Genomic DNA, 13,315 nt, shown 5'->3' with positions numbered 1-13,315 from the left:
ACAATGCAGCTCACATCTGACTACAAAGGTCTAGTCTGTGGTGAAGTTCAGTCAGTTCATTTTTGTAAGTAATAAGTTGAAAAATTTGTTTCAGTGATATTATGTCTTGAAAGCTGCAAAATAACTGATAGAGCAAAACTGATATATGGTAACCTGACTACAAAGTGTCTGAGATGGCTGTAATATTCCCACATTCTCTACCTTTTTGTCAGGGGACAATGTTGTGGTAGCATTGTGGATATATTTGAAAAAGTTTTTTTTTTTTTCTTATTGTAAGTAACACTTGAAAATGGAACAGTCATGCAAGATGATGCGTCATAGAGGGATGTTACACAGCCAGTCGCTGCCAATTAGGGGAATTATAATGGAAAATATAAAAAGTTCATTGTTTAGCATCTGTGTGTTCTGGCCTCCACGCTTTACTGGTTTTGCAAAGGGATGCAAACAGATGAATCTTACAAGCATGTGCAATGTGTCTTCACCCTGCTGAGTCTTGTTGAGCGTATATATGTTGGAGTGGTTCGAACCCCAACTGCATGATTTTATATGTTTGTTCAATTATGAGAAGCTTGATATACAATTGTGGTCCAACCTACATGTTTACAGGCCTTTTACAAGTCTGATTTTGGTCAGACTAACAGTATTGTTTTTAATCTCTAGTAAACATGCTTACGGTCTAAGAAGATAAGGTTCAACTCGGCAGATCTGTTTCCACCTCTAACTCTCCCCTGCTGCAAATATCTTGCTTGTTCAATCATGTTCCACTATTGTTTTGCAGCTCCAACTTCAGCATTTATCACCCAACATAGCCAGCATCCCTCCCCACACATGTCCCAACCAACTCAATTCATTCCTTTCTTTGTCCCCAAACTATCCAAGCTAATCTTTCTCTGTGATAAACTCATCCCTGATCATTTTCATCATTGTCACTCTCAGTGTGAAATAAAGTATCTTTAATTCAGTTGCCCCCTGTATTTTCTTTTGGATCAGTGTCACAGTCTCCAAATCCTTTATAATAGCTGATTTCACCATGTCTTGTAAATTTTCCTTTTCACTCTTGCCAGTACATTTCAGTCACCAATCACTCACTGGCATTTCCTCCATCTCTCCATCCCACTATAAACCCTGCAAAACTTACTTAAACTTATCCACCTTCACCACCTCCATGTATTCCCACTACTGCTGTACTCCCTGTCTGTTATGCACATGTAATTCCTCCTGCTCCTACTGACTTCCATTGCTCTTGTCTCCAGAGCATGCCTCCACTTTCATCAGCCTGCTCCATACTCTCTTTACAGTGTAATTTCCGAACATTAAAGTCCACTGAGACTCTTGCCGGATCTCATCCATGAGTCTGTCCATCACCATTGCAAACAAGAGACGACTCAGAGCAGACCCTTGGTACAATCCCACGTCTATCTTAACTCCATCTGTCACTCCTAAAATACACCTTACTGCTCTCTCACTGCCAGTTCACCACGCTTATATATTCCTGCCACTCGTTGGCCTCCTCTTGCTCCACCACACTTTCTCTCTAAGCATTCAATTGTGTGTTTTTTCAAAGCTCACTAAGACACAATGCAACCACTGATTGTGGTTGCATTGTGGGAGGGGGGGGGGAGATTAGGTTTGGACAGTGCTTTCTGTGGAAGATGACGTCCTTTGGCTTTGTAAAAGACGGCACAAGTTAAAAACCCAAGAAGCATAAAATTCACTCATCTTTCTCATTTCTTCACGACAAATTTGCACATTAGTTATGAATGTCGGTGCTAGTGCACATCTGAGGAGTGGGCAAGATTATGAAAATTGCAAACGCCACACACATAGGTCCCAGATAAGATTCCAACCACAAACCTTCTTGCTGCGAGGCCACCATAAGAGCCTGCTATGGTCTACTAGCCTCGTAGCCAGTCTTACTTGTCCAAAATGGGAAATGATGGCTGATTTGAAAAAATAAAAAATAAATTGTAAAAACAGAAAACGTCAACAGGGATTTAGCCAATAATACTCTTGGTCATTTACGAACAAAGCATACTGTGGCTCTAATGATTTGTTCAAGTATGCTGTGTTGTATTTGGGATTATCCAGTACTTAATTATCTGGATACTTGTAAAACTTTTATGTTTCAAGAATGACACAATGCTAAAAGTTACAATATTGTGCAAACGAGGAGCTGTCTTTCTATTTTTCACGTTGCTAGAAAAACTTAAACATTCAACAGATGAACCATCAAATAAGGTGGTAACAGAATTCTCACAATCTCACAAGTCTGCCTTCTTCTTCAATAAATAAAAATTAAAATTAAAAATTCTATTCTATTCAGGAACTCTTGAGACTATCGTGTTATTTTCTTTGCTGTTTCCTTTTGTACTCATGTTTCTCCACGTTTAGTTTTATTTTCTGTTTTTCCTCAAGCTATGTCAAATTATGAGGTTATAATAACATTTTAAATGGAAATTTCCTCCAGTTGCTTAAGCTGTGTGTTTCAGATTGTAAATTACACAGTATGAGGACAACGGAATCTAATTGGTTCACAGTCATTGAACAATTTCTGTGATAGAGACTCATCAAAAAGCAGCATGGACGGCTAGCCACGCCATCAATATAGTTTCCGACACGAAAAACAAGTTATTGCATTACGTTTGTCTTTACTTTCCTGATTGGACAACTGCATAAGACGTTGCACCTATAGCCCAGACAGTCAGTCTTTTCCGAATACCTAATATTTTGACCTCTGACACTTATCAGTAGTACTGAATATTTAAAGCAAAGTGGGCAGTGAAACTCTGTCTTTCAATCTGGTGTCCAACAACTCTGTGATTTAGTTTCTATCTGAAGGATAATGATGTGAACTGCTGTAAAATGTTACTATAAACCCTTAGTTTGAACATGGTCTGTGACCTTTGCTGTATGTCATAGAAACCGTGGCACATTTCTTTCTGTGATAGAAATCTGGTAGCTTTCCTCACACATCTTTCTGACATTGAGAATGTGTTTCTGTGCTACTCATCTGTAACTTTATGTAACTGGCATTTCAGCATTGAGACTCTTCACACTATAATTGATTGTATTGAGATGAGGGAGAAGCAAGGCACCGTATCTCTACTTTCAAGTTCTCCTTTTTCATTCATTACTCAGCTATTTATAGCTCTTACGTTGTACAATCCATATCTGAAAATATGTGCCATTATCCCTATTTTTAAATGGAATTGCACCCCATTTCTCTCTCTGTGTTGGTAGGTTTTTCACACTATCTTCACTGTGCAAAGTGCGAAAACCTGAATAAATGCGTATGAATAAAACCTGGTAAAGGAATTTGGAAATCAACTATATCAACTTTTTTTTTTATTTGGAAGAAATGGGGTGTCCATACCACTGCTCACACTATCACTTTGTTGTTTAACCACTGGTCACAAGACTCACTTTCTGACTTTCTTTGCTTTTCTCTTTGAAAGTCAGTAATCTCACAAGATTCTCTCCCACATGAAAGTCAAATGAGGACATTGGATGGAGTCCCTGTCCTTCCTATCTGCTCCTTTGGCTTTCATCATTATTGTTTCTCATCTCTTCTGTCCATTAGGCGAGCATAAAAACATGTCTCCTCTTTAATAATAATTTGCCCTCAAAAGTCAGTTAAAACAAAAGGTGAAGTTTAGGTGACCTGTTTGAACAAAGAAAATGCCCTTTACTAATACTGAGTCTCTCTCTTACACACAGCCTCAATCACAACACAGAGTTAAACAGCAAGTGGGAAAACAGTTAGATTTTAGAGGCATTCTGTGTGCTTATACTCTCACACTCATTGACACATACTTAGTCAATCTCTGGATTTTGACAACATGTGTATTATCTTTCAGCCTCAAGTCATAAAGTGGCTAAAAGTAGTTTGAACTTGAGAGAGGAATGGTACCAGCTACCGAGAAACAGAACTAGCGACATGGAACAAAAGATACAAAAAAGAAGAGAATATTGGAGTGTAGTTGGGCTCATAGTGGCCCATTAATCAGCACCCCCTCCCCTAAAAGCCTTGGGTTGTCTTCATATGTGCACACACATGCACACACACACACACACACAGAGTTTTGTGTCCCATATTATTAAATGTCCTGTTGTGAGAGTGTCAGACTACAAAGTGCCTAATTGGCTATTTAGCCAGTGAATCCATCATACTGCCACAGTCTGAGGAGGATACAAGTTGTTGCAGTAATCCTGCTCCACTCCAAAGACAATGTATATTGTAAGATGCGGTCTAACCTCTGGCGCAGGACAGTACGCATTTATCAGATAGTCTGTATTGTATTGCGTCCACTGTTTGATGATGTGTCAGTTGGCTTTCTGAAAATTGAAAAGTTTACACTATAGGCCGAAGCAATAAAAAAGAAAAAGAAAAAAGAAACTCAGTTATGTAATTTTGTACCAAAAAAAAAAAAAGCGGAGAAAGGGAAGATGATTCATTAATTGAGTAGCTTAACCAGCCACAGGTCAATAAAATGGACTTGAGCTGATTAACGATGGACTTAAGTAAAAGTGAAAAATGCTGTGTCGTCTGAGAAATTTCCATTTTTTGTGATCAGTCATGATTTATGACATTTAGGAACAATGTTTTCTTTTTTAATATTAAGGTAAATTTATGCTTGAATTGTACAATATAAAAAAAATGTAAAAACAATGTCGCCTAAACAATTTTAGACCCTCCCAAAAAAGGGCTGAGTACACATGTATGGCAGGTAATGGGTGCAATTACATTAATGACCTTGCAAAAGGCTACTGTCATCAGTGGTCTCAAAACCGGTCACTACATTTAATATTTGCTCCACTCATGGTTTGGCTTTAGGCATTTTTACATCACCATCAATGTCCCATTTTTATCTCTGTGAAAACACATGCACATATATGCAAAACCTCCTCCCTCTCTTTTATCCCACTGTTGGAAACTCTTCCACTCTCACCCATCTAGTTAACTTTCTTCAAAGTCAAACCTTGGACTTCTTCACTACGAAGACAGTCGAATTAAGACATTGATGACTTCTTTCCTCCATTCTTCTGAGCTTATGTGGTGACTTCTGACATTTACTTAAACTATTTTGTACAAAAACAAGCTTGTCATTGATCTCCAAACATTTTCAAACAAGCTTTAGTGCTGCAGTTCATTAGTTAAGTCATGTTATTATTATTTTTTTTCCTCCTTTGCTAGATTTCCTGAATGATTTTCAAAGTCTTTTTTTTGTCATTTTCATTTGAATTTTAATGTAACCAGTCAGGCACAAAAAAGGGTAAAAAGTAGCAGTGGAACATGTAAAGACTCATTGATGACACTATCTTCCTTCATTTGGTCTCTATTCTGACCTTGGACAACATATAAAAGTTGTACATGGATTTAAAACAGACTATATATTTAGCATAAACTATACATGAAGCCCAGATTTTGGAAGAAGTTGGGAGCGTGTGTAAAATTTAAATTAAAAACAATGCAATTGTGTGCAAATCTCACAAACCAATATTTGAATCACAAAATAACTGGATTATAATCAGATTCAGTCGGTGTATTTCTGAAGTGCCTTGAGATTACTTTTGTTGGGAATTGGTGCTATGAAAATAACAGTGAGGTCCTCACATCTTAGACTTAGAGGATGACCTCTCACATGGCAAAGTCTTACATAACAGGCTTGATTTTCTGAAGAGCTGTTTTACCATTGGACCACTTGAGTTACAGTAATACTAACAAGTGAATATGGAAGTTTGCCAAAGAAGGAAAAAAAAATCTAGTGTTCCCAGATTTTACACGGGGAGAGAAGACTGACCAACTCTTAACTGTTTTTCTATCTGATATATATATTTATATATTTTATGAGTATGCAGTTCATACAGGCCAAAGAGAAGGGGCAGACAGGACCAGAGAACAGCTAATTAGCAAATTTAATGGGATTTTTAGTTTGTTATGAAAGGAAGCAAGGTTAGCAAGAGGAACAAGTATATTCGAGGGTGAAATAAAGATCTGTATTTGGAGACTGATTTATCCTGATTATCACTTCCAGGAAAATGAAAAAGAAAAACTTTGTGTAACTGGTATGTTTCTTAACTCATAAATAAAACAAATGTTTGCATGTGTGTGCGCAGACCTCCACTGCGACAGTGAACGTCGTGGTGACTGATGTTAATGACAACGATCCGGTGTTCAATTCTTCTCTGCCAGTGAACCTCACAGTCACTGAGGAGCAGGATCACGCATATGTTGGACAGGTCAAGGTAAGAAGATGCCACACACACAAAGACACATGTAATCCATGCAACCACCACACCTAAGCTCTTACTCCCTTGCCTCAGTATTTTGAATGTAACTATGTGAACTTAAATGGCTATGGCATGTTTATTGTATGCTAATATTCTTGTTAATCTTGTTTGAACTTCTAATGTGTGCTAATCCTTTCTTATATTGATGTTTCATAAAAACAAAAAAGCCAGTGTAGATCTCACTATAACGCCTGCTCCCTTAATGCACATGTTCCTATTAAAAGGCCCAACACAGCAGGAGAGCAACTCAAGCGACAAATTTAGTGTTTCTCCAGTGGAGCAGACCAGTGTGTTTGAAGGTGACTACATGACTCTTATGTTATGATAATAATACTTGAATGTTTCTGCAATCCTGATGGAATATCTGTACCATGATGAACAGACATGCAGTTTGATTTTCATTTATTTGACCTTCCCTGTACATTAACGTACACAACTGTCTTCGTCATGTTAGTGAATATGACGTTGATCTATTTTTATATTAATTTCTTGATCTCTTACTCCATCCCTGTACATCCCTGCACTCAGAGTCCCTGCACTGAGTCTGTGTAAATATTCTCTGCAACAGTAGTAATGTTGTACATACAGATTCACAGAGGCTATAATTAAATTCAACTCTCGGTATCATTTACTATGGGGACCAAAGATTATTAACATAATTTTGTAAACAGTGTTAGCTTTGTAATTGGGACTTGTTGTGAAAATGCTCAGAGGACGTGTGCATTTCTTTTTTTTTTTGTGGACAGGGTACAAGGACTCGTCTGCTCTCATGTGCGGGCACGAGGATGAGGTCTATTAGCCTGGAATATTTGCCTGTGGTTTTAGAATTGTTACTTCCAGGGATTCTGCTCATCTTTGTACAGGAAAATAGTTTATTTTCAAACAGTCCTTAAATTGTGTTTCAATTTGTTCTTCCTTTTTCTTGTAATAACCCTTAGTAAAGCAATTATATCTCCCAATGGGACTTTTTTTTGTAATGGAAAAAAAACAAAACCAGTTCAGTATTATTGAGCTGCTTGACCCACTTTTTTTGCTGGCATTTTAGCAAGAATAGTAAAGCGGTGGTAATGGAAACTACTGCGGTTTTAATATTTTATATTTTGTGGGAATTTTGGAAGAACGGAGTTTTAGATTTGGAAAATTTTTACCAGAAAAGGACAGCAGACTTTAAACAATAAATCCTGGTTGCATTTCCTGTTTGTATTTTTGTTTTTAGTGATCATTTTAAAAAGCTATGTACCCACCTGCATCTGCAACTTTTTTCCTCACTTTGTACAAACATCCAGGACTTGTTCCAGACCTAATGACTGATGTAAGTGTTCCCCATATGAGCTTTAGGGGTAAATCTAACACTTAGATAGGCTCAGATCTTTTAAAACGTTCTCTTGTTGCAGCTTACTCGTATTTTCTTCCAAGTTGAATTCAAAGTCAGTACACTGATGTCAGTGATCTTTGATCAATGTGATACTTTCCAAGGATCAGAATGTTAATCAGGAGTCTTTGGTTTGACACAATGACTTCTAATGTGGTCAAGATTTGCCCAATGAACACCCATCTGTAGGACTTTGAACAAGTCATACATTTGCCAGGTTCTACATAAATGTTCATTGCCCTTTTTTTTCCCGTTTACTTGGACCAATAAGCATAGTTTCAAACTTGTTTATCCCCCATCTTCCATAAAGAAGACATTTCATTCAAAGCATTCCAAATTTTAACTCTTATTCAGACCTTTGGGTATGTTTGAAATGCAACATCCAAAACCCGCCCTAATCTACAGAGAGGGAATAAAAGTACTCCAATCCTGAACTTCCTCCCTTCCAAGGACCTTTGGATATGTTCCAAAGCAAAACATACGGTCCAATCCCTCAGCAAGCTGTGCAAGGCACGACTCTGGGCCTCATTCCAAACCAGGGTCCGTACCTGTATGTATTAAAACAGATTTCCGGAAGAATGAATGGATCTGACCTTGGTTTGCAAATGCAGGAAATGTATAGAGGGATGGAAAGAGGGGAGGAAATGTGACATGCTCAATTGGCAGAGACAAATGGGAGAAAGACACAAGGGAGAGGTAACAGAGGTGGAGAGGGGAGGGGAGATGGCAGAGCTAAGGGAATGTGGCAGCATTCTTAGTTTAAATATTGCTGAGTTTACAATGTAGTTTTATAGCTGTGGCTATAGAAAACATCCGTATGGGACCAACACAATGTTACCAGTAGGCTCAGACGCTGTCCGGGACAGTTGGACGAGAAAGCCGAGAAAGAATACCTGACACGAAATACAACAAACCCATGGCAGATGTTGAGAAATTTAAGGTAAGGGTGAGGAACAGGCAGCTGAAGGAGAGGGGGCATGTTAATGTGAAAGAAAGCTTATCTCTGTGGGACAGCCTTTCTGTAAAAAATAATACCGTGTGGGATGAATTTCTACGCTCTGTCCTTGAGCTTCTCAAACCACAAAAAGCTCTCTTTTCCAGTTTTAAAACCAGTCAAAATTAAAAAGCTAAAACATAAACATGTTGCCTCAATTTTCTTTCTATTGTAATTTTAAACAAACAAACACAAATCTGTGTATGAAATCAATTGCACTGTGTTAGTCTTTGAGTTCAGACTTCAGTTCTTCTCAGAACATCTCTGATATCCTCTTTTGCACAAGTTTAACAGTTGATGTAAAATATACATTTTCTTTACATAGTAGATTATGGATGCAAATAATCATGTCTGTTGTAACGATTTCTTTTCTTAAAGGCTTTATGCAGTAAAATAAAAGGAATTAAAAATAAATGTTATTCAATTAGCAGTAAAATATCTAAGAAACAACAATACTTTACCATTGCCTATTGTGATTTGTTTTAAGCATATATCTTTTGCCTGGAATTACAGTATCTAACGGCAGAGTGACTTATGTCATTTTACAATATGAAAAGATAGAAAAGATGAAAGATTAAAAAAAAAATGGTTTGGGATTAATTTACCAAAATAAGGCATTTTTGTAATGCCACTACTTTGTGTTGCAATCTGTAGTGTGTTTACCATCACAATGATGGAATGTTAATGTATCTAATATCATATTCTATATCACAGCTAGCCCCACACCAGAGGACCCCTTGATCAGTTTTGTTTATCCCTCAACTACAGGCTTAGGCAGTCACGTACCTGGGAGTAGGACTGGGAGGATTTTCTGCCCTCAGGCATGACATCAGATGATTTTTCTGATTTCTCACACCTCCAACTTCAGAGAGAAGTATAAATCAGTGAAATCACCTGCTGCAGTTGTTGGCTGAAAGGGAAATTAATAAATAAAAACACACTGCTGGTGGTGTGATTGCCTTTCCCTGTACAAGGTTGTGTAGGGACAGGCAATATTTTGCACAAAATTGACTCAATTTTCTTTGTAAATGGTCATAGGGTGATTTCATAGGAAAAACATTTCAGAAGGAAAATCCTTAAGAAAGCACATATTGATCTCTCTTCTTATTGTTTATACTCTTCATACTTTTGATGCCATTATTCTATATAATGTCCCACTATAGACATAACATGTGGAAGCCTGAGCAGAAGTAAGAAGGTCATTCATAGGATAGAGAACTACTTGTTTCAGGTGGTGGGGTTTTAGTTACATGTGCTGTAGTTATGGTTATACCTATGGGGGGTGATGAAATGAGAAGAAAAGAAAATATGCATTAGCACCTGAACACAGATGGCAAAGCTTGTGGTTGTAGCGACGGAGTAAACATTTCAGGCTTTGAGCTTTTTTTCACTGTTTGTTGAAATCCTGTAACGCATGTGAGACATTAATTATATTGTGTACATGAGCAGGTGTGTCTAAATTACACACCTGCTCGTGTACACAACCCTCTATAGTACCTTACTGCGGGACATGCATCCATTCATATGTTTGACATCAGGCAATTAATCCAGCCTTCTATGTAGAGGATTTAATCTTGTCTCTGAAATGCAGTGAAAACTTTACCGTTGGCAGTTTGATTGAACTTTTATGGAAAATAAGGTTTCCTTTTCATATATCAAATATATACTGTGTTCTTAGTTATATATATTTTATGTTGGCAGGAGAACATTTCTATCCATTTAACTTTTTTTTTCCTCTCACTTCAGCTAGCCTGTGTCGCAGAGTTACATTTTTCATGTCAAAAACTATGAAAATTACGACATAATTCCCTGGGCTGGACGGGTTTTTGCCTTTTGAAAGTTGTGTGCAAGTAGTCAGGAGCTCTGGATACTCTGCATGTTCACTGCTGGTGAAAGCTCCCATATGTTCCCCTGTCCTTCTATAAGGAGATGATTATAAGTAGTGATGACTGATTTTTGTAAAAAAAAAAAAAAGAATTTGTGTTTGCTTATGTTATAGAATGAAAGCATAGGGAACCTCCTCAAAGTCTCTCAAGGACTAAAACTCAAAATGGTCCTCAAAAAGATAGTCTGTAAGGAAATTGCACTCACAGTTTTCCAAGTGTAAACCAATTATTTTTTAATCCCAAATTAGTCCCAGTTTTTATTTTGGGAGGTTTACGCATCGAGCAATGGTACTGTTAGTGTAGTCTCACACACAAGAGAGTATCCGTGTGTCCGCTGGTCTGGGCTTTCTTTTTTAATGCAGTCTGAATGCTGATTGCCCAGGATGAGCACTAAGACGGGGTGAGAGGAGCATGCGTTCGCAATTTGTCACCTTCTCACCGTGTTATTTTATTAGTTGAAAGAAATTATGTGGAGAAGTCGGGGTTTGACTGCAGAACAGACACAGAAGGATTGCCAGATGACAGAAGTGAAAGAAAGCAAAGCTAGTTCTTTTTCCATTTGAAAATTTAAACCAGAGAGATACTTAAAGAGGTAGAGATCAGATCCTTAACTTGTCTTTGTACCTTTCTTTGATCTCAAATACACGCTGCACTTTTGTGACTGCATCTCATGATCTGTACACAGAGATCAATATGTACAGTAATATGCATGTGGTAACCCTAACCCTCACCCTCTCTAAGAATATTTAAGTGAGTAAATTATGAATTGATATTGACATTAAAACATACATTTTTATTTCAAGATTTTAAACAAATTAACGTATTACTGAATTATATTTTTTTGGCATAATTTAGTGGAAGAAATAAGAAAAGAGCTCCACGTAAAATACAGATTTGAGGTGTCAAGTAATTTTATTATTTTATTTTGTTAGGGTCATCAGAAGAAAACCCTTCTCTGCTTCTCTTTTTTGTTTTGCTGGGGATTTGGGTTGTTTTTTTTTTTTTGTTTTTTTTTTGCAGCCTTGGCACAGGTAATATTTCACTGATAGACGGAAGAATGGATTCAATTAAAAGCACCAGCACATTCTGGGAACATTGTCCCATTTTCTTAGAAAAAATGCTGAAAATGTAACGATAGTAGATAAAAAAATTATATTATCCAGAATATCTATTTCAAAATTAACCAAGGACTGCCTCTAGTTTTAGTCATCACTAAAAATATTTTATGGACCTTAAAAGAGCAGTAATACAAGATGTTACAGTTGGAAGAATGGACAAAGTTCCCAAACAAGAACTGATGAAGTGCCAAAGCCCTCACCAATCAAGATGCCTAAACTTTTGCTCTGGGCCTTTTTTCATGATCTATTATTAAAAAACTGTAACAAATTCAAATAAATAAATCCTATATTGAAATATTAAATAAATGTGTTATCTTTAACTTTTGGAAATCAGACCATCTTTACTCAGTTAGCTATTCCCAGTGAGACATTTAGACTTTATCCTCCCCCAGAAAATGGCCCCAAAAATGAGAAGTAGTTCAAGATGAAAAAAAAAAACTAAACGAACAAAAAGCTCACAGCCTCAAATTTGAAACAATACCACCCATTTAATCAGTACTAAGTGATATTATTCATAGCCAACGCAAATTAATTATGGCTGTGTACCTGTCTGACAAAAGCTCCCTGCATTAAATTATAAGGCAAGTTAATCATCTTGAGTCATATTCCTTTCCCTTATCACACTTGCATTAATTCAACCAATTATCATTTTCTTGCTTTTTCCTCTTTTATTAGAAAAAAAAAATACATGTAAATGTTTGTAAGAGTGAAAGAAGTTTAGCACAATTTTAGAGAAACGTTCACTTTTGATTAAAAAAATAAATAAATTACTTTAATCAAAGGCAGCCTCAAGATCTGCATACTTAGAGAACATCTTATCAAAACATTCAGTTCTCCTTGCTAATTACCTGCATGTGTGTTTTTATGCGTCTTGATTTAGGCAACAGATCCAGATCTCGGGGCAAGTGGTCAGGTTCATTATCAGCTCGTCAACCATCAGACGCTTTTTTCCATCAACGCCACTGGAGCCATCAGAACTGCAGTGCCACTGGACAGAGAGGTCAGAGGAAGTCACAGATTAGTTCCACACGAGTGCCATAGTTTATTGGATGTAATGCAAAACAGGCAGCAGTAATCAGTGGCAAAATGTCAGTGTAAATGTTTTCATAGCTGTGGTGTTGATTTATAATCTGAAATGTCTGTAACTTTGAAGGTGGAAGGCCACTACTTACTAGTCGTTGAAGCCTCAGATGGCGCAGTGGACCCTCGGCGCTCCAGACTGACGCTTTCTGTCACCGTTCTGGACGTAGATGACAACAGCCCGATATTCCACCAACAAACTTACCATGTTGATTTACCAGAGAACAGCCCAAAAGATACTATCATTTTACGATTAAAGGTGTGTGTATAGATACAGGTAAAGGTCACTTTACAACTGATGTAATAGTTAGTTCAGTAGTGTGTTCTGTATGCTTTCTGCAGAAATCCCCCAAAACCAAACTGTGAATGAGCCCTTTGTCTGCAACTGTCTGGGTTAGCTGTTGCCTGTTACATTTACATCAATACTGACTGATTATCAATGTAGTACAGAAAAAATATTTTTACATAATATTCATACCACAAATCTCTTAGATGCTTCTTTTCCACCTGCGAAAAATGTTGAGTTTGCTAATATGTTGAGTTGAGTTTAAAAGTATCAGTATCACAACTGCAT

General features: G+C 37.2%; 1 protein-coding gene across 2 annotated transcripts in view; it reads left to right on the top strand.

Moving 5' to 3' along the window:
- LOC142373511 (protocadherin-15-like) overlaps window positions 1–13,315 on the top strand; it is a 219,316-nt gene that overhangs the window by 136,869 nt on the left and 69,132 nt on the right. For both annotated transcript variants that reach the window (XM_075456801.1, XM_075456800.1), the window contains 3 exons: window positions 6,118–6,246; window positions 12,542–12,661; window positions 12,815–13,000. In XM_075456801.1, coding sequence (XP_075312916.1) covers window positions 6,118–6,246; window positions 12,542–12,661; window positions 12,815–13,000 — 435 coding nt within the window. The remainder of the gene's footprint in view (window positions 1–6,117; window positions 6,247–12,541; window positions 12,662–12,814; window positions 13,001–13,315) is intronic.

The sequence above is a fragment of the Odontesthes bonariensis genome, chromosome 23 (assembly GCF_027942865.1).
Source record: "Odontesthes bonariensis isolate fOdoBon6 chromosome 23, fOdoBon6.hap1, whole genome shotgun sequence".
Taxonomy (NCBI): Eukaryota; Metazoa; Chordata; class Actinopteri; order Atheriniformes; family Atherinopsidae; genus Odontesthes; species Odontesthes bonariensis.
This window is presented reverse-complemented; position numbering and strand designations above follow the sequence as displayed.